The sequence below is a fragment of the Carlito syrichta genome, unplaced genomic scaffold (genome assembly GCF_000164805.1).
Source record: "Carlito syrichta isolate Samal-C Ts95f unplaced genomic scaffold, Tarsius_syrichta-2.0.1 Scaffold315330, whole genome shotgun sequence".
Classification (NCBI taxonomy): Eukaryota; Metazoa; Chordata; class Mammalia; order Primates; family Tarsiidae; genus Carlito; species Carlito syrichta.
In genome coordinates, this window is record NW_007259426.1 from 498,513 (window position 1) to 520,387 (window position 21,875).

Genomic DNA, 21,875 nt, shown 5'->3' on the forward strand with positions numbered 1-21,875 from the left:
GACCACTTTGCAAATGAGGAGAGAAGTTGATTTCTAGAAAATACAGACTATTAAACTTGATATCAGTTATCAATTCCCAGCAGAGCTCTAGGATGAATTATTAATCAGATAATTAGTGAGCACTTATAAGGATGAAGTGGTGATCTGTGTGATTTTAGTGAGAAGTCATACCAAATCAATCCCATTTCCTATTTATTTCCTTCAAAAAGAAAAAGACAATTTTACTTACCTCTCCACCAAGTTCCCAGAGCAATTTAAGGTGTCTTACATAAATACACCACAAGAGAAAATATAACAAACGAAGTAGAAAACTGCTTACATTTACTGTGCTGTATCCAGGTCCTTTACTAGGCAACTTCCGTGTTATTTCACTTATCCTAAGCAGACCCCAAAACAATCATTCAGTCTGTTTTTGTAAGATGTGTGAAGTCCCAGCTACCTGTTTCTTAAGTACTTGGGATAAGTATTTTGCATGGAAGATTTCCTTGTGGCAAATGTGAAGATATTTTAGAGCTATGGTTCTCAAACGTTTTGGTCTTAGGACCCCTTTTATTTTACACTCTTAAAAAGTATTGAGTACCCCCAAAGAACGTTAGTTCATGTGATTTAAATCCATTGATGCTTATCATATTAGAAATTAAAACTGAGACATTTTTAAAACTTAAGAATACATAATCACATATTCCAGTAGTTGTCAGGGAATGACACTGTCGTCACACTTCATATAGCCTCCAGAAAACTCCACTGTACTCTCATGAGGGAAAGAGAATGCAAAGGGCAAAGAATTTCTTAGTGTTAAGAAAGCAGTCATTATCTTGCTGATCCCCTGAAAGTGTCTCAGGTTACCTCAGGCCACACTTTGAGAACCACTGTTCTAGAGAAAGGATTTAGCTAACCTAGAAAGATCAGGCTATGGAATCCTGCACCTAGAATTGGAGCCTAATCATCATTCCAAAGAACATTATTGTCTGATAAACTTGCCAGAGTCTTATAACTCAGTTTAGGCAGAGGTAAAGTCTCAAATGGTAATTCTAAATAATCTAGATAGAGCATCATTCATGTTATCAGTAAAAAATATTTTTAATATTACATATGCTCATTAGTGAAGCCAGTAGTGCAGATGTAAACGGCTTATAAACCAGGCTCTTGTAGTTTGCTGCCTCTGGATGGTAGACTCGTGATTAGGGTCTTTTGGATGCTAACTAGCTACCTCTGGAATGTGGGGGTGGGAGAGAATAATTCTAATTAGGATACTTAAAATGTTAGCTCAACAAAGATGGGAACAGCAGACACTGGGCACTGCTAAAGAGGGAGGGAGGGAAGAAGGACAAGGGGCACAAACCACACACCACCAGGTCCACTGCCAGAGGGAGAGGGCTCCCTAGAAGCTCAGACCTCACCTGCACACAATTTACAGTGCTCATTTGTACCCCACAACTCAAAAAAAGCGCTAGCTCACTGCCTCAAGAGAGTGGATTAAACCTAATGCATGTATGTACCACTGTCTATGCTGAAGCATTTTAAAATGATACACTGGGAGAGTTAATGTCGCATGTGAGAAAGGGATATGACTCACAACTACTACTTTTATTTTTTAAGGGTAAGATTTAACCAAGAAGGAAAAAGTCCTGCACTTAGTTTCACTGTAGTAGATATACCAGATTCGAAGCTGAAAAACTGGTCTGCCTTTTATATAAAAATGACCCAGAGGTTTGAGTTAACTACAAACTGTAAACCAGCAGTTTAATGTAGTTGCTAAGACATTGAAGATAGATTTCAACCAAGTTAATAGAAATACAGTATTCAATTAAAGGAGATAATTGTTAGATTCTCTGGGAGATTTTGACTTCTCCCTGTGAAACAGTCACTGGTCATAAGTGCCTTCATCATTTTTGGTGAGACCACACATTTGCCAGCCCCAGACATCCATTCTGAGATTTCTTAAAGCCAGGCCACTGGACAGCTGGCTTAACTTTATCTAGATTATTCTATTGATATTTACTATAGTAAAACTAAAATGGAAATTTTTAGGGCAGCTGTTGTTCCTCGTTTTCATTGGTCTGTGGACCACCTGTGAATTGGTCCTGGGTAGCTTCAGATTTCTTTTGGGCTTCCCTCTCTTCAGATTTACCTGAACCATGGTACTTTGCTCTTTCATGCTTTTAAAGTTAGCTGACCGTCACCCTCTGATGGCCTGTGTGCCCTAGTCTGCTGCATCCTCTACCATGCCCAACCACGTCATCTCACCTCTTAGATCTGGCTGATCCTGTCACCACCGCCATAAACCTGCCCCTGATTACAGCATCTCCACTTTTTAATGCACTGTTCATGCAGCATGTAGAATAGTACCTGATTCTGGGTGCCACATTTTAAGAGAGACATTGACAAAAACGAGAGACTTCACATGAAGGTAACTAAACTGAGGAGTCTACAAACCAAGTATTGTTTCACAATATGACCCCTGTCCATTCTAGCTTCATTTCCTGCCACTATCTCTTCAGCAACCTTTGTTCAACTCACAGTCACTCACAGTCTCTCAAATGTGGCACCTTTCCAGTTTCCATTCTTTAGCACAGGTCACTTATCTGTCTCTCCCTGCCTGGCAAATTCTTACTTTAACTTCAAGATTCAAGTCAAATGTTTTGTCCTCCCTAAAACCTTCTCTTGATTTTCCTTGATATTTTCTTCTCTGGGTTCCTACGGTACTTTACACATACCTGGATTGGGCATTAATCAAATTATAATCTAATCCAAGGGTCAGCAGACTTTTTTTAAAAAAAACAAAACAGGATTTATTAAGAGGACAGAAAAGCTCCCACAATGGGAGGGGACCTAAGGAGATTACCCTGTAGACTTTTTAAATAAAGGGCGATACAGTAAATATTCTAGGCTTTATACACGATATCTTAGAATTTCTCAACTCTGCAGCCATAAACAGTATGGAAACAAATGAGTGTGACTGTGTTCCAATAAAACTTTATTTATGGGTGCTAATTGCATATAATTGTCACATGTCAAGAAATATGCTTTGATTTTTCCCCCCATCATTTTACTTTATTTTTATTTTGTTTACAAGTAACAGAACCAACCATTTAAAAATATAAAAACCATTCATAGTACAGAATCAGGCAACAAGCCAGATTTGGCACATTGGCCATATTTTGCTGACCCCAATCTAATTGATTTGTTTATTCTTCCAGTCACTCATGCATTCTTTCATTTCTGTAACAAGTAATTACTTGCTGGATAGTCTAGACACTGCAAAGGCAATGGTGGGAGAGACAGACGTGTACATTAAAGCAGAATCCTTCTTCTGCATTATAGCTTGCTGAATTCAGAGACTTTCTATCCCATCTCTGCCCCTTGAGAATGGCACATTTTAAGAGATGAAGTAATGAATGATTGAACAAAGGAATAAGCTATATATATTTTTGTTGATGATTTCTCCTATGACTATATGATTATAACAGTTTAGATTGTGAATGTGAGAGAGAAATACTATCCAAAGACAAGTGAGTGATACATGTTTTTTCATTGTTTGGGGTTTTTTTTTTTTTGAAAGATGTGGGGTACAATTCAGGGTTAGGTATACAAACGTTGATTATGCAGTTACCCTTGTTGAAGAGGTATGCTCCTCCCTCTCCTAGCAGTTTCCCTCAACTGCCAGTCCCCCCTCCAACAGATTCCCACTGCTACCAATCCCTTTCATATAGTATGATAATTGTTTAAGTTCCACTTATGAGTGAGAATATATGGTACTCAGTTCTTTGTTTCTGTGATAGATCATTGAGTATGACAGACTCTAAATCCATCCAACTTGCTGCGAAGTCCATGTCTGTCCTTTTTTATGGCTGCATAATATTCCATTGTGTATATGTACCACATTTTTAAAAAATCCAGTCCAGCTTCGATGGGCAACATGGTTCCATGTTTTTGCTATTGTGAATAGAGTTGCAACAAACATATGTGTGGAGGTATCTTTTTTGTAGAATCATTTGGTTTCCTCTGGGTATATTCCCAATAGGGGAATTGCTGGGTCATATGGAAGGTCAATTTCTAGTTCTTTTAGAAATCGACACACCGTCTTCCAAAGAGGTTGCACTGGTTTGCATTCCCACCAGCAGTGTAGAAGCGTTCCTTGTTTTCCATGTCCTCACCACCATCTGTTGTTGTTTGTTTTATTAATGATGGCCATTCAGTATGGTTTTGATTTGCATTTCTCTGATGATGAGTGAGGCTGAGCACTTTTTCATGTGTCTGTTGACTGCCCATATATCTTCTTTTGAGAAGTGTCTATTCATGTCTTTTGCCCACTTTTTAAAGGGGCTGTTTGTTTTTTTCCTTTTGGCATGTTTGAGTTCCTTGTAGATCCTAGATGTTAGGCCTCTGTCAGATATACAGTTGGCAAATATTTTTTCTCATTCTGTGGGCTGTCTCTCTGCTCTTTTGATATATATTGCTTTGCAGAAGCTCATTAGTTTGATGAGGTCCCACCACTTGTCTATCTTATTTCTTTTTGTTTGTTTGTTTGGGGGTTTTTTTTGGTTTTTTTTTTTGAGTTGTAGTCTCACTCTGTCGCCCAGATTGGAGTGCAGTGGCCGCTCCCGGCCACCGCAGCCTCGATCCGCTGGGCTCCAGCGATCCTTCCGCCTCAGCCTTCCAAGTAGCCAGAATTACAGGCACGTGCTACTACGCCCGGCTCATTTTTTAATTTATTGTAGAGATGAGGTCTCGCTGCCCAGGCGGGTCTCGAACCCACAGGCTCAGGCAGTCCACTCACCTCAGCCTCCCAAAGACGCGGGATTATAGGCTGAGCCACTGAACCCGGCTTATTTTATTTCTTAAGGTATGGGCATTTAGGGTTCTGAATAGGAACTGATTGCCAGTTCTAATTTCCATAAGGGTGTGTCCTGCATTTTCTAAGATTCTTACAGTTTGAGATTTTATGTTTAGGTCTTTGATCCATTTAGAGTTAATTTTTGTGTATGGTGATAGGTAGGTGTCCTGTTTCAATCTTTTGCATGTGATTAGTCAGTTTCCCCAGCACCATTTACTGAATAGATTCTCCTCTCCCCAGTGGTTGTTGTTAGGAGGCTTTGTCAAAGATGAATTGGTTGAAAAATTAAGGCTTTGCTTCTGGAATCTCTATCCTGTTCCATTGGTCTATTTGCCTGTTCTTGTACCAATACCAGACTGTTTTGATTACTGTAGCCTTAAAGTTAGAAGTTTGGAAGTGTGATACCTCCTGCTTTGCTTCTTTTGCTAAGGATTGTTTTGTCTATTCACGGTTATTTATATTTCCATATGAATTTCTGTACTGTCATTTCCAGGTCTGAGAAGAATGATGTTGGTAACTTAATGGGTATTGCGCTGAATCTGTAGATTGCCTTTGGTAGGATGGACATTTTAACAATGTTGATTCTTCCTATCCATGAGCATAGAATATTTTTCCATTTGTCTCTTCTTGGATTTCTTTGAGCAGTGTTTTGTAGTTCTCATTGTAAAGGTCTTTCACTTCTCTGGTTAGGAAGATGCCGAGGTATTTCTTTTCTTTTCTTTTTTTGTGGCTATTGTGAATTGGAATTGTGCTTTTAATTTGGGTCTCCTCCTGCAACTGTCTATTGCACGTTTATTTTGTGCCCTGAGACTTTGCCAAAGTCCTTTATCAGTGCAAGTAGATTTTTGACAGATTATCTTGGATTTTCAAGGTATAGGATCATACATCAGCAAAGAGGGATAACTTGACTTCCTCTTTTCCTATTTGAATACCCCTGATTTCCTTCTCTTTTCTAATTGCTCTAGCTAGGACTTCCAACACAATGTTGAACAAGAGGGGTGAGAGTGGGAAGCCTTGTCTTGTTCCAGTTTTCAGGGAAAATGTTTCTAGGTTCTGTCCATTTAACTATATGTTAGCTGTTGGTTTGTCGTAGATGGCTCTTACTATATTGAGGTATGTTCCTTCTATACCTAGGTGTTTGAGGGTTTTTATCAAGAAGGGCTGCTGGATTTTATCAAAAGCTTTTTCTGCATCTAATGTTATAATCATGTGGTTCCTGTTTTTATATCTGGTGATATATTTAATTACATTTATGGTCTTGTGAATGTTGCACCAGCCCTGCATCCTGGGGATGAAGCCTAGTTGGTCATGGTAGATAATTTTTGAGATGTGTTTTTGGATCTGATTTGATAAAATCTTGTTGAAGATTTTTGCCTCTATGTTCATAAGGGATATTGGCCTGTAGTTCTCTTCTTTTGTTAGATCTTTATCCGGTTTTGTTATCAGTGTGATGTTAGCTTTGTAAAATGATTTGGGGAGGATTCCATCTTTCTCAATTGCCTGGAATACTTTCAGTAGGATTGGTATCAGCTCCTCCTTGTAAATTTTGTCGAATTTTGCTGGAAAGCCATCCAGTCCAGGGCGTTTTTTGTAGGTAGTTATCATATGACAGTCAATTTCCTGGGTTGTTATTGGTCTATTTAGTGTCTCAATGTCTTCTTATTTCAACCAGGGGAGGTGTGTGATGTCAGAAAGTCCTCCGTTTCTTTTAGGTTATCAAGTTTGTTTCCATATAGGTGTACATAGTAATCTCTGATAATCTTTTGTATTTCTTCAGAGTCAGTTGTGAGTTGATCACAAAGTATTTCTGATTGTGTTTATTTTTGACTTTTTCTCTCTTTTTTTTTTGGTCATTCTGGCTAGAGGTCCATCAATCTTGTTAATTTTTTCAGAGAACCAGCTTTTTGTTTTGTTGATGTTTTCTATGATATTTTTGTCTTCTATGTTCTGTATTTGGGCTTTTATTTTGGTGATTTGGATTCTTCTGCTAAAGTTGGGGTTTTGGTGGTCTTCCCTTTCCAGCTCTATTAGGTGATTTGTGAGGCTCTCCACTTGTGGCCTTTCCATTTTCTTGATTTGTGCTCATAGAGATATAAATTCCCCTCTTAGAACTGATTTCATGGCATTTCAGAGGTTTTGGTAAGATGTTTCTTCATTTTCATTTGTTTCCAGGAATCTTTTAATTTCTGCTTTAATTTCAGTGTTGACCCAGTAGTTATTCAGCATCATGCTGTTTAGTGTTTGTCTTTGTGGGCTTTGGGGAAATTTTGTTGGTGTTGATATTTATTTTTATTCCACTGTGATCTGAGAATGTGCATGGCAAGATTTCAGCCATATGGAGTTTTTATTCTTGATTTATGGCCAAGGATATGATCAATCTTGGAGTACGTTCCATGTGGTGATGAGTAGAATATATATTCTTTGGTTGTTGGATGGAATTATCTGTAGGTGTCTATTGAGTCCATTTGATTGAGTGTCAGGTTTAGGTTCTGGATGTCCTTGTTGATTTTTTTTTTGCCTTGATGATCTACCTAGGGTTGTCAGTAGAGTATTCAAGTCCCCTGCTATGATAGTGTTAGAATCAATTTTTTTTTAGTTTACTTAGTAGTTGCTTTATAAATGCTAGTGCTCCTATGTTGTATGCATATATGTTTAGGATAGATATTTCTAGTTGATGGATTGAACCTTTAATCATTATGTAGTGTTCTTTTGCATCTTTTTAAATTTTTGATAGCTTAAAGGTGTTTTTGTCTGATATTAAGATCGCAACTCCTGCCCTCTTTTGTGATCCATTTACTTGGAAACTCATTTTCCATCCTTTAACTTTGAGCCTGTGTGCGTCCCTTGTAGTGAGATGAGTCTCCTGGAAGCAGCAAATAATTGGGTCATGGTTTCTTGTTCAGTTTGCCATTCTCTGTCTTTTCAGTGGTGCATTTAGTCCATTTACATTCAGGCTGATTATTGAAATGTGATTGTTTATCCCTGTCATGAGATTCTTATAAAGTTTTTTGTTTGCTTGTTTTCTTTTGGCTTTAGGGTTGATGTATGTGTGTGTTTTTAAGTTTCTTGTTGCGCTGTATTCTCTGTTGATTCTGTGCTCTGCTGTCCTCTGGGAAGAGTGTGGTCATTCTTTTTTTCTTAGGTGCTTAATACCTTTTTAAGTGTCTCCTGTAGAACTGGTCTGGAAGTTGCATAATCTCTTAGGGATTTTATGTCTGGGAAGGATTTTAATTCTCTATCACTGATGAAGCTGAGCTTGGTTGGATAGGAAATTCTTAGTTGAAACTGTTTATCTTTGAGGACTTTGAATATAGGGCTTCAGTCCCTTTTTGCTTGTAGTGTTTCTACTGATAGGTCTGCTGCTATTTTGATTGGTTTTCCCCAGTCGGTAGTCTGACCTTTCTCTTTTGCTGCCTTTAGGGTTTTTTCTTTTGTGCCTACTTTGTATAGGTGAATTATTATGTGTCTAGGGGTTGTTCTTCTCATTTGATGTCTAGTGAGGGTTCTCTGTATCTTTCATGCTTGACTGGTCACATCTCTGGTGAGATGGGGAAAGTTTTCTTGGATTACCTCCTGGGAAACTTGCTCCAAGTTGTTCTCCGTTTCCCTTTCTTCTTCTGGGATACCAATCAGGCATAGGTTCGGCCTCTTGATATTGCATATCTCTTGCATGCTTTGTTCTTTCTTTGTGAGTCTTCTTTCTGTGTTTTTTTTACAGATCAGGTTAATTCCTTGTTCTGGTCCTCAAGTTCTGAGATTGTTTCTTAATTCCTGTCACATTCTGGGGCCAGTCATTGGTGACTTCTATTGTTTTGGCACCAAGGTCTGATTTTTCAGCAATTTTGTCTTTGGTACACTTGAAATTGCCTGAGGTCTTCCTTTGGTTTTTTCCTCATTTGTGACAGATCTCTTGTTTTTCTTTTTAGTTCTGTTATTCAGTGTCAGTGGGAGAGGCTTTCCCTTCTGATGTTTGCTCAGTCCTCTCTTCTTCCCTGATCCAGGCTCTGGATTTGTTCTATTTTGAAATAGCATGGTGAATGAGAAGGTTTGCTGTCTATTATAGTTTTTGAAATTTGAATAAAGTAGGGGAAGTAGCACTAGGATTCAGAAACTACTTGGAAATTGCAATGTTCACTTATTGTGGTATGTGTTCCCTGAGATCCATATGATGATGCAAAACAGAAATGAATGCCAAAAGCAATTGAACACACACAGGCATACGCACACCCCTCAAAACAAACTGGAAGAACAACAAAGTGAAACAAAACAAGCAATAACAAAAAAAAAAACAACACACACACACATGCCTAGCACAAAGTGAATAGAGAAGAAAAGCAGAAAGACTGGGGGAAAAAAAAGAAGGAATTCAGATCGAACCCTCACACATATGTTGACACACACCTTAAACTATAAAAATGAAAATAAATTCAGAAGAACCAAAGAGCAAAAACAAGCTACCAACAACAACAAAATTGAAAGAGGAACACTCAGTTATTCACATACACACATAAACAGAAAATGACAAATAAAAGAAGAAAGAAACAAAAAGAAAAAAAATGGGGGGTACAGATCAAACCCTCACATACACAAGCATACACGAAGGAAAAATATTTTAAAAATAGATCAGTTAACGGTCAAAAAAATTTTTTTAATTAAAAAAAATTTTTTTTAAACCTGCCCTCTTGTGGCAGACTCTGTAATTGTTCCTCTAATCAGGGCTCTCCTGCAGAGCCACCTCTTTCACTCTCTCAGTGTCTGGAGCAGGAAAGGAGGAAGGGCAGTGGGGGTGGGTGGGGCTGCAGTCCTCCCCTCCCACTCTGGTATGGTCAGGAAGATCTCCTCCAGTGGGGAGATGCAGGATTGTCTCTTCCCCATATATGTATTGGCAAGGGTGCCCCAGCCAGGCCTATCCTGGAGTGGAGTTCTATTGCTACTGATGTCCAAGCTCTACCTGGGTTTGTCCCTCTCAATTGTAGCCCAAGCTATGTGGGTCTGATGTTCAAAGAATTGCTGGGGAGGAGGGGACTTGAGTCAGCCCCCGACTCACCACTGATCTCTTTGGAGTCCTTCTCCATCCTTTTCTGGCCACATCCTTTGTCTCTCAGCTGGATCAGGGTATGGGATGGGGTGCCTGGAACTCAGCACTTGTTAGGTCCTTCCGAAGTTTGTGCTTTTAGGATATTCCCTCTGGGTCACGGTCAATCTCTGAGCAGTTGATCTGCCAGTCACAGAGATTGGGTCTGTTGCTCCGTGATGAGCGACTCAGAGCACTTTCCTGCCCCGCCTTCAAGATGGTGGCGGGGTGCCTCGCTTGTCCTCTTCAGTGGGACTTTGCCTCTGGATTCCCTCCTTAGCCCCTACTGCTAGGGTCCTGCTAGGTGCTGGAGTGGTGAGGCAAAGCCTGGAGCTGGCAGTCTCTCCTGCTGCAATGGTGAGGCAGAGCCTGGGGCGATGATCTCTCCCTGCCGCTTTTTTCACAGGAAAACTCTTAGTCCCGTTAAAAAACAAAAGACACTCAGCTTCTTTGACCTGGGAAGAACCAGGGACCAAGCAGAGAAGCTGTTGCAGCACCAGCTGTTGCACCAGGAACCTGGCCACTTACTCACGAGCCCCCACTTAGACAGTCTCTCCCAACATTTTCTTCCCAGGAAGGGTTTTGTTGATTTGAAAAAAATTGGTGCTCGGCTTCTGTGACCTGGGAATGGCTAGGGTCCAGGCCCAGCAGCTGTGGCACTAGCCACTGCACCAGGAGAGCCCTGGCCGCTAGCTCCCTAGCCCTCACTCAGTCAGCCACTCACACGCCCACTCACTCACCAGCATGTACACAAAATTTCCCATACACTTACTCACCCACACCGGGACTCACATAGTCCAACTGGCTCAACTGCTATCTTCCCAACCTCCAAGTGATACATTTTAACTATTTTTGGGAAGATCATTGTTGAATCTGAATATGAGGGTAATATTTACATTTTATCTGTTTTGTTGATGAGAGTGCTATCAAAGTAATATACTTTAAGATGTACTATTTTTCTGTGATGAATCTGGGTGGATGGATTAACTGTGGGGAGGGAAAGTTTTAACTACAGGGAAATCTCATTTGAAGGCACCTGATGACACCTTTACATCCAACAAATGGTGTGTTGTAAGTATTGAAACCTCACGGTGGAGTATAGTAACACATTATATATAAGTAATTTCAATTATTCAGAGATTAATTAGCCTTTTCAAGATAGCACATTGCATTGATACTGTTTTTCAAGGTTAAAGCACACTACCTTAAAATACTCGTTATTGCAAACAGACAGTTTTAATTGTGGAGATATAATACATATTTATTTTCTCTTTATAGGCGAGATAAACTTTGGATTTGCATGGAGTTTTGTGGAGGTGGTTCTTTACAAGATATTTATCATGGTAAGACCAAAGTTATATTTTTATAGGAATTAGGTAGTATTTTTTAAAATGCAGCTGTTTACTGTATTAAAACATTAACACCATCTTAAGGAAAGAAAGCTGTGTTTTTATCATTATATTGTTTAGATAAATAAACGTATTTAAGATATATATGGAAAAAGGAGCATTTGCTTTATAAATTGGAATATTACATGGATTTTGAAATATTTGCTAATTCCAATTTTTGTAGTTAGTACAAAAATTTAAACTCAGATCTGTAGAAATGCAGAGGCCTTGATGACTGATGCTAAGCTGGTAGAATATCCAGTTGCTACATGAGTAGTGATAATATGAAGATAGTTGATTTTGCTCTCATGTATTCAAGAAACATCAACTAAGTGTTTACTTTCTTAGATAGTGCTAGATTCTGGGGAGTTCAAAAATGGTTAAAACATTTTTCATTGGGATTCCATGGAGTATATAAGAGAGACTTGTAAAGTAAAACAAACAGCCTTAACTGTCTTTTCTCTCCTTTTTCTATTCTATTTCTCTTAATAGATTATTGTTACAAATTGCAGAGTAGGCTTGTTAGAAGTATGGTTTTTGATTCATGTAAAAGAAAATAATACCTATTTAATGTTGATTTTTTTCCTTTTTTTCTTTAGTTTCACAGCTGTGTCAAAATAATGTCAAATTTCTGAGAAAATCTTTTGGAAATAATTTCTCATGCTTTCATAGAATTTGGGCTCATACTTTCTAATGTGAGGCCTCATAAACAATTTTTAGGGGCAGATTATAAGAAAGCAGGTGTTTAAAGACTATTTGGATAGGAATTTTACTGTTTCTACTTCACTTCATTTCACTCTGTCTTCTTGTAGGTTTTACTTAGCATGAAGATTGACATAATATTTCAGTGGGCTACTACATTTATAAAAGGAAATTATGGAATTTTCTGGAATCATTTTAGAAAGGTTAATGAAGAAAGTGGGCTTTAAACTGTTCTTGAAAAGAAAGATAAACTGGGTAGAAAGAAGAGGAAGAAGAAGTGCATTCTAGAGAAGTGAAACAGCAGTACAGTGACATGAAGGTGTGATACATGTGTCTTGTTGGTCTGGGCCTATGTATTTAGGGAGTGAGATCAAATATGGAGAGCCTTAAAGCGCAGATGAAAGGGCATGACCATATATTTGCTTTATGAAAAGTTACTCTTTTTTGAAAATATATTTCAGAAATTTTTTTTATCATTAGTGATATTTTGATTTCACAGGTTCAGTGAAAGTGGAGAGATATTTGGCATTATTTTACATTGCAGATCAAACTATTTCTAGAAGCTCGTAATTTCTGTATACTATAAGTTAAAAAAAGATTTTCCTCAGAATTTGCATTCATTTCCCTACTGTTATTTCCCTTACTTATTAGTTTAATTATAATTTTTTCTAAAGTTTTTTCAGCAAGGTGTTAGTAGTAAACTTTCTCATTGCTTGACCCTTACTCTTAACTGATTGTTTAAGTGGATGCAGACATATTTTGTTTCTGCATTTTGAAGATGTCAGATTATTGTCTTCTAGTTTCTATAGTTGTGGGACCTTCTATCAGTGTTAATTATTTACCCTTTAAGATCATTTTTTTTCCTCTGATTAATTTTAAGATTTTTCTCTTCATTTCTGGTGTTTCAAGGGTCTAAGTATGATCTTCTTTTTACTTTTCCTGCTTAGTACTTAAAGTGCTTACCTCTGATAATTTAACTTTTCACCACATCTGGATAGTTATCAATTATTATCTTCAAATATTTTCTTCCCAAATCTCTCTGATCTCTCTCATAGAAGTTCAGTTAGACTTTTTCCATGTCTCTTAAATTCAATTTCCTATTTACTACTTTTTTATCCCTCAGTAGACCACTGAAGATACTCACATCCACTTTCCAGTTCACTGATTTTACAGCTGTGAATAGAACATCCATTAGGTTTTATTTTTGGTAACCATATTTTTTCATTCCTAGAAGTTATTTGGTTCTATTTCAAACCATCCTTCATTTTTTTCTTTGTATATTATACTTTTCTTCTTTTACATCTTTAGTTTTTAAGGCATACTTTTCAAAAGTCTCAGATTTAGTAATTCTATTATATAGCCATATGATTTATATAACCAATTTAGTTATAGAAATAAGTTGCCATGATTGTTACCATTGCACTTTAACCAGCTGGTGTAAGTGACAAAGCAATATAATGTGTTAATACTGGTTTATTCACACTGATTGGCAGCTAGGTCAGTGGAAGAAATGGCTGTGCTGTGGTGCCCTGGGTGTTCGCTTGCCTGCATTCTGGGACATGCTTACACAGGACCCCAAAGCCATCTTTTTCTGTGTTCACTCTTTTGGCTGCACCTGGGCTTTCACCAATAACCTTTTCATGGCAGTGTATTCTGCTCCTTGGCTAATTCATTGGGCTATGTGCTTACACAGTCATGCCAGACATGGGCCTCCATTTCTTTGTGTGTGTGTCTCACTCTGCTCTCTGTCTCTTACCACATTGTCATATGGAGAGTAGTGTCATATAGAGAAATACTTTATTTGGTGAAAGAGTTCTTTTTTCCTAATAACCTTAGTGCTTGTAAGGTTTTTGTTTGTTCTTTGGAGATATAAAAAATCATATTTTGATCTGTCATGTAAAATTTGCAAAGTTTTTTTTTAGGCTAAAGTCTTTTTTTCTATTTCTGCTTATTTCCAAAGTGTTATTAACCCAATTTTTATATTATTTTGCCGCCCTTAATTCTATCACTTTTCCATACAATTTTTAAAAACTTTTTTATGTTTTATTAAAAAGAGAAATCTTATTAATTATCTTTATGTGTATAACAAATTATCCCCAAATAAGGCGGTTTTAAACAACATTTATTACCTGACATTTTCTGAGGGGTCACGAATTTGAGGATGGCTTAGTTGGGTGTTTCTAACGCGTCATCTCTCATGAGGTTGCAGTCAGAGTCAGGCTGGTGTCTGAGACTTTAGTAATCTGAAGGCTTGACTGGACCTAAAGATCATCTGCCTTCAAGATGATTCACTAACATGCTGGCAGAGGTATCAGTTCTCTGATGCTGCTGGCAGGAGGTCTCAGTCACTCACCAGGCGGGTCTTGCCATAGGACAACTGGAATGTCTTCATGATATGGCTGCTGGCTTCCCCCAGAGCAAGTGATCCCAGAGCAAGCTAGGGAGGAAGCCACAAAGCCTTTTATAAATGCAATCTCAGAAGTTGCATACTGCCACCTCTGCTGTATTCTGTTTTTTAGATGCAAGTCACTTAAGTTCAGCCCACACTCTGGAAGGGTGTTAAGTTCCAGCTTCTAAGGGGGGAGTGGGAGTACCAAAGAATCTTTGTACATATTTTCTTTTTTAGATGAGAAAATACTGTTTATTTAAAAATTGTTAGAGAGAGAGAGGAGATTAACGGGCTCAGTGGTTCAGTCTATAATCCCGCGCTTTGGGAGGCTGAGGTGAGTGAAATGCCTGAGCCCGTGGGTTCGAGACCCGCCCAGGTAACTTGGCGAGACCTCATCTCTACAATAAATCAAAAACTAGCTGGGCGTGGCAGCGCTCACCTGTAGTTCCAGCTACTTGGAAGGCTGAGGCGGAAGGATCGCCGGAGCCCAGCAGGTCGAGACTGCGTTGGCCGGGAGCGTGCCACTGCACTCCAGTCTGGGTGACGGAGTGAGACTCCAACTCAAAAAAAAAAAAAGAAAGAAAACTTGACCTGAACATAGCTCAAAGAGCACATGGCCACCCATAGCTTAGCAAGGCAATGGCCCTGTGTACATATTTTCAACTGCCATAGTGAGGGCCATCTTGAACTTACATTTTTTTCATAAGCCCCTTTCTCCCCCCTTTTATTCCCCTCTAACTTGTGTTTCTTTCTTTGAATACTACTGCTCCAGCATAATAGGTTTAATTTTCTTTTTTCCATTGAATTTTTTTGTTTATTATTGCCCTTTAACAACTTTCCATAGCACGCTATATCTTTATGGTAAATTGTTTTCTTTCTTATTTTATAATTTTGAATTTTGAGATCACCTTTGGTGGGGCTTTCGGTGGGAATTCTCTGTGTTGTTTGAGGGTATGTCTGTGGTTTGTTTTGTTTTGTTTAGTTTTTTTCTGGGACCTTAGTGACCTCATTGTTTTCAATATATTGGGTGGGGGGTAAAAAAGTATATGCACATTTTAAGAGGTGTTAGCTATGTATTATTTTTCAAAGCTGAATGATGATAGCAACTGTAGTATACAATTTGCTCAAAAGATGGCCTTAATCAGATGAATGCTAGCATCACCGTGCGACAGGAAGGACAAGGAAGCTGATGGAGGCACAATTGTTGTTTGAGGAGCACAAAACCATTTTGAAGTGGTACATGAAATTCAGGAACACTGTGGAAGTACAACGACAATGGAAGTGTGAATATGCAACAGAGCCTCCAACACACCTAACCATTGCACACATTTGTGAAAAGTTTGAGACACGTGGTACTGTGCACAAGGGAAGATCCAGGAGGCCTCACACAACAATAAATCTTGGATAGGACGAAGAGGTGCGGTTGAAGTTCCACCATGTTCTCCTGACTCAACACCCCTTGACTTCTACTGAAGGGGGACCTTAAAAGATGTTGTGTACCAAAGAAAACTGACTGCATTGGTGTACTTTGGGAAGAATCAAAGCAGCACGCACAGCAATACAAGTGGACACTTTGGTCAGTGTTTTGCTCAAGTGGTAGTTCACCGTAATGACAAGTGTCTGGATGCTGATGGTAACCACTGGGCACCTCTTGTAATTGCAGAAGTCAAACGTGACTTGTTTCTGTCTTTTGTTATTGGTATATATTGAGTATGACAATTTTAATACAGTTTTTCCTTTATTAAAATGTGTATACATTTTTTGGCAGCCAGTGTATATATTGGAACTCTAAACCTGAGAGAAAAGGCTTGTGGTAACAAATGCTAGGAGGAGACACTTTCCTGCCGTCCAGATCCTGGGCCATAACATCCCAAATCCCTAGTTATCTCCTGTGCTTGTCTACTCTTCTAGTGAGGATGTAACCCTTTGAGGGTCCTGGTTTTATGTGGGTGTTTGTTTTAACTCTTTTGCAGACCTAGGGGTCTGTACCCAAGTGAGAGAGAAAACTAAGGCCCACATTTTACCAAGAGTGGCCTTTCCCTAAGAGACAGTGTGTTCTCTTGCATTTTTACCTTGCTGTTTTTCATTTTGCTATTTTTTTTTTTGCCTCCTAGGAAAATTTCTTACTCTTTGTAAACTTAACGAAGTATTTAAAAGGTTATTTTAAAGTTTTTTTCTTCTTCATTTCTAGGTTTTATTTTCAGGGTTTTCAGGTTATCTTGCTTGTTATGTTGTAGAAACAGAAATCTCAAGGCATATCTTCCTGAATAAGCGTGGACTTAGAAGCCACAGAAGCAAATTATATGCTTTATTCATAACATTTAAGCCTAACCCCATCTTTAAAAGAGTCTAAGTGGAATAGATTTTTTTTTCCTTTGGTAATAGTAAAATACCACAAGTATTCCAAACTGAACATACTTACAGAACTGGTAAGTTTGTAGAAATGCAAGTTTACTATCAAGCAAAGATTTCCATCTTTAGAATTTAATTCCATTTCTACAGTAGTCTCTTCTGCCTAATGTATTTCTTTATTCTAAAGTGATTAATGGCAAACAACAACAAAAGTTTAAATATCTTCCAAAGTGGTCAGATATTGTCTTAGTCTGTTTGTGCTGCTGTAACAAAATAATTGATACTGAGTAATATATAAACTACAGAAATTTATTCCTTATAGTTCTGGAGGCTGGGAAATCCAGCTCAAGGTTCCAGCAGGTTCAGTGTCTGGTGAGATGATTTCTCATAGATGATGCTGTCTAAGGTGTCCTCCCACAGCAGAAGGGTGGTTCACTGCTTGAAGCCTCTTTTGGTAAGAGCCTTAATCCCATTCACAAAGGAGGAATACCCATGACCTGATCACCTCCTCAAGGCTCCACCTCTTAATACTATTGTATTAGAGATTAAGTTTCAACATGAATTTTGGAGGGTCACAAAGAGTCAAACTATAGTAGATGCACACACAAATTATTCATATATTAGGATAGGATTAAACCATATACATTGATGTAAAAAAATGTCCACAAGCAAAAAGAGCAGGTTTCAGAATCATATGCTGTAATATGACTCCATTTATGTTGTAATACATTTTATTTATGTTTAGGTGTGCTCAATGTACTTACTTATATAAAATTTCTCCATGTGAAATCATCTGGTAGATCATTGACCAAACTATTGATATTGCTTACTGTTGGGCATTATTTTTGATAAGGAAGAGACCTTTACTTCTCATACCTCTCTATTGATTGGAATTTTTTATAATGAACTTATATTAATTTTGCAACTACAAAGCTAATACTTTTAGGGAAAGTATTGATTTAAAATTAACCATAATAAATGTTACAGATCAATAAAAATAAAAACTTCAGTGAAAATTAACTAAACCTCTCGGACATTCTTTTAATTTTTAAGAGCTGATATTGATCACTAGGGTATAAAAATGAGACTATAATTAGTTTCTGTGACTATTTCTGTTTCCATAAATATTTATTGAGCAGTTTTTTTTGTGCCAGAAAAACGGTTTTGTTCTGTTCTAAACACTGGAGCTGTAATAAGCAAATCAGATGGGAAAAAAACTATGCCCTTATGGAGCTTAAGTTTTAGGAGCATTGTTTAGGCAAATTAAGTCTATTGCCTAGTGGAACTTGTAAAACTTTATAACTTCATTGAAAAACATGCATTGGCTAATTTTATTAATAATAATTTTCTTCTTTTATAGTAACTGGACCTCTGTCAGAGCTACAAATTGCATATGTTAGCAGAGAAACACTACAGGTAAATCAAGTGCTAATTTGAAAGTAACATTCTTTATTAAACTAAATGTTTACTTATTGTGCATTATCTGTTAAGTAAAGTAAACTAGTTTGGTAAACTCTTGAAATGTTTAAATATATTTTCAAATCATTTATGTAATAAACTCAAGTTATATTTACAAATAACACTTTAAAGCCTAAATGTGATGATATAACTTAAAATTCAAATACTATGGATTTGTTATTATATATTTTATTTTCCTCTTAAAATCAAAGAAAGTCTTGAAAATTAAGCACTATCATGAGTATTGAAACTTTGATATTAATTAGATATACTTTCTTAAAGTTATTTCAAAATATTTGCAAAGTTTACTAAAAATTGTCTTAGAAAAACTAATCATTTTCTTGATTCTGTTGTTTTTTAGGAGATTTCATTAAAATATGCTAATGATCACTACTAAATCTTCTGTGAGGAGTAAAATACAGAGATCATACCCAGTTGATCACTTAAAATCCCAAAGTGTGTTCTGTGATTAATCTTGTTTATTTTTCTGATTTTTGAAATTCCAGGGTTTGTATTATCTTCACAGTAAAGGAAAAATGCACAGAGATATAAAGGTATACATTATATTTTAAACCTAATAACCTTCTCTTCATTTTTAATTACTCTGATCAAATTGTTGAACAAAATTGCTTTGCTTATTTGATAAATTTATCAGGAATATATTAAAATATAATAAAAATGAGTGATATCTTAAAGAGCTTGATTACATTTTTAAAGCAGCTTTATTGAGATACAATTTACATAACATAAAATTCACCCCCTTTAAATAAAACACACAATTCGGTGTGTTTTAGCTTCTTTGTAGTTATTTATTTGTTAATGCAGGTTAGGTCCATAGCATTATCAGCTTACAGTTTTTTGGGGTTTTTTTGTTGTTGTTGTTGTTTTTGAGTTGGAGTCTCACTCTGTCGCCCGGACTGGAGTGCAGTGGCTGCTCCCAGCCACTGCAGCCTCGACCTGCTGGGCTCCGGCGATCCTTCCGCCTCAGCCTTCCAAGTAGCCGGAATTATAGGCATGCACTACCATGCCCGGCTGATTTTTTGATTTATTGTAGAGATGAGGTCTCGCTGCCCAGGCGGGTCTCGAACCCACAGGCTCAGGCAATCCACTCACCTCAGCCTCCCAAAAGCGCGGGATTATAGGCTGAACCACCGAACCCAGCAGCTTATAGTTTTTATTAAGTTTCATGCTTTGCATATTCCAGTAAGTTTTGGAAGTTTTAAGGAGCTATAAGTAATAATGCATCAAAACAAGTAAATTAAGCCTTGACATTTTTTGAGGGTCTTTCCTCCACTTAGCTGGCAGAGGCGAGCAGGTGCTGTGGATGTGCTGGGCTTAGCTCAGTGGTGTTGCAGTGCTGTGGCAGGACTCCTGAGGATATTTCTAAAGATGCTGCCATCTCCCCAATGTAGATAACTTTCAATTTTATTTTCTTGTTCCTTCTTCCTTGTTCATTCTTCCTCCTCCTTCTCCTTTTGTTTTCTGATGTTTTTTGCAACATAAAGTTTCTTAACCTTTTTTAGGGACAGGGGTTAGGGCAAATTATGTTACTCTTTGAGTTTCTGATGAAACCATAAACTGTCTCCTCAGAAAATGCCCCAATGCATATGCCCTTAAATTTTCCATGAAATCTCAGTAGACTCACAGATAACCTGCTGAGATCCCCTGCTTTAGGTATTTTTCATAAGCCTCTTAAAAAACATAAGCAAAGATCTTTGGTAGAATAAATCATGAGAAGGTGAGTAACTCAAGAAAGGTTCTGTGTCCTTGGCATATAGATGACCTGGAAGAATGGATAGATTTTTGTCAGAAGTGGAAGTTGGAATACGTTCTAAGCAGAGAGAACAATGTGAGCCAAGACACAGAGGTTAGAAAGTGTGAGACCATTTTAGATAGCATAAACACAGTACCGTATTTCTGAAGAGAAGATAATGTATAAGAGTAATAGAAGATGGGGTTGGCTGGGTAGTTTGGTATTCAGTCATTATCCAAGGACTTGTGCGCGGGACTTCAGAGTTTGGGTCTAACTGGGTGAATTCTGACCATCACCACTATTCCCACCTTTTCTAAGCCGATGTAACATTATATCTCATGTGGACTTACGTAGTGTCTTTCTAACTAGTTCTCACTGTTCCCATCCTTGAATAGTCAATTTTCCACCTTTCAACCAAAGTGATCTTTTTCAATCAAATCTTGTCACTCTCCTACATATAAACCACTATTGGTTTTCCGTCATACTCAGTATAAAGGCCAGATGGTTTTACCCTGGCCTACAATGTTATACACAATCCAGCCCCCTTTGCATTTCTTGTGACACCCTTTCACACTCCATTCTCGTTTTATTCATTCTTCTAGCCATGCTAAATTTGCTTTTGTTGGAATATGTTGCACTCATTCTGGCCCTGGGTCTTGTATTTGCTGCTCTCTTGTCCTGGAATGTCCTTCTTCCAGATTTTGGTATGACTGTACCCTCCCTTTATCAGATCTTTGCTCAAATACTGCTACTGCAGGAAAGGCCTTCCTTTCTCTGTTTTATTTGTCTTCAAAGTAATTATATCTGCTTGACTTTGAGTCATCTGTTGGTTCATTCATTCATAGATGGATTATAAATAGATTTCTTTTTAGATTTTCTTTCTCTCCTGCTTGGATGTAAACTCCATGAGAATTGGAATGTATTCATTACGGTAATCTCAGAGTTTAAAATAGCACCTGATAACTAGTAGTCTCTCAGGGAGGGAGAGGAGGGAGAAAGGAGAGGAATACTATGATATACAAATGACATGATGTAAGCTGGACTTTAGGAATGTTAATCTGGAGCTGAGAAGAGGCCAAACTGAAGACTCCACGGAAGTCTGGATAGCTAGGACCTAGATCAAGTTAAAATCCCTGCCATAGTCTCTTTTCTTTCCTTTTTCTCCTTTCCCCATTATTCCACAGAGCTGCAGTAATATCAGTGGGTAAGTGCAGCTTGGTTTCAGTGGTGACATTTGGAGTCTAGGCATCTTCCTTTTTTTCTCTCTCTCCCCCAACCCCTAGCCTTCTGCTATTTCTTCCTCATGATTGGGGGCAGGAGGGTTCCCAGTAATTTTTCCCCCCAAAACATGATTGATGGCACCCCTTGGACTAAAGAGACTGCTTGCAGAAAAAGGATGGGGGAAGCCTGCAATACTTTTGGAATATAGTATTTCCACTTCTTCCCAAAGCTTTGAACTTACTGTAAATGAAGTTGGCATTATCATCTTCTTTGAACTTAGATCAAAAAGTAAAAATGGCTAAAACGCTACCAGATCATGCAGACAGGTAACATTTCAATTCTATGGGCCTATGACTAGTTTTTTTATATACTGGATGCACCTAAACTTTTTGCAAGAGCTTAGGCAAGGCACATAGGATAGATGGCTTCATGTTCTTGGTAAGCTTCCTGTCCTCCACACTCTTTGTATAAGGCACTTGGGGCAGAAGCTTCATGAGCGAAACAGCAAGGAACAGTCTCACGTACTGGCACTGGTTCAGCTGATGGTGACTTTCTAGAAAGGGAGGTTCTTTTTTTTTTTTAAATCAGGAAATAGGGAACAAGTTTACAGTATGATACAAGCAATTGAAAATACTATTGTGAAATTACATTTTAGTGTAATAATGTTTGATTGGTGAGGAAATAATATTTAGATGAAAACT

The 21,875-nt window shown here is 37.9% G+C and overlaps 1 protein-coding gene across 2 annotated transcripts in view; it reads left to right on the forward strand.

Moving 5' to 3' along the window:
* Positions 1-21,875, forward strand: part of MAP4K3 (mitogen-activated protein kinase kinase kinase kinase 3) — a 127,989-nt gene that overhangs the window by 27,620 nt on the left and 78,494 nt on the right. For both annotated transcript variants that reach the window (XM_008072534.2, XM_021706171.1), the window contains 3 exons: positions 11,190-11,254; positions 18,103-18,158; positions 18,707-18,754. In XM_008072534.2, the coding sequence (XP_008070725.1) occupies positions 11,190-11,254; positions 18,103-18,158; positions 18,707-18,754 (169 nt within the window). The remainder of the gene's footprint in view (positions 1-11,189; positions 11,255-18,102; positions 18,159-18,706; positions 18,755-21,875) is intronic.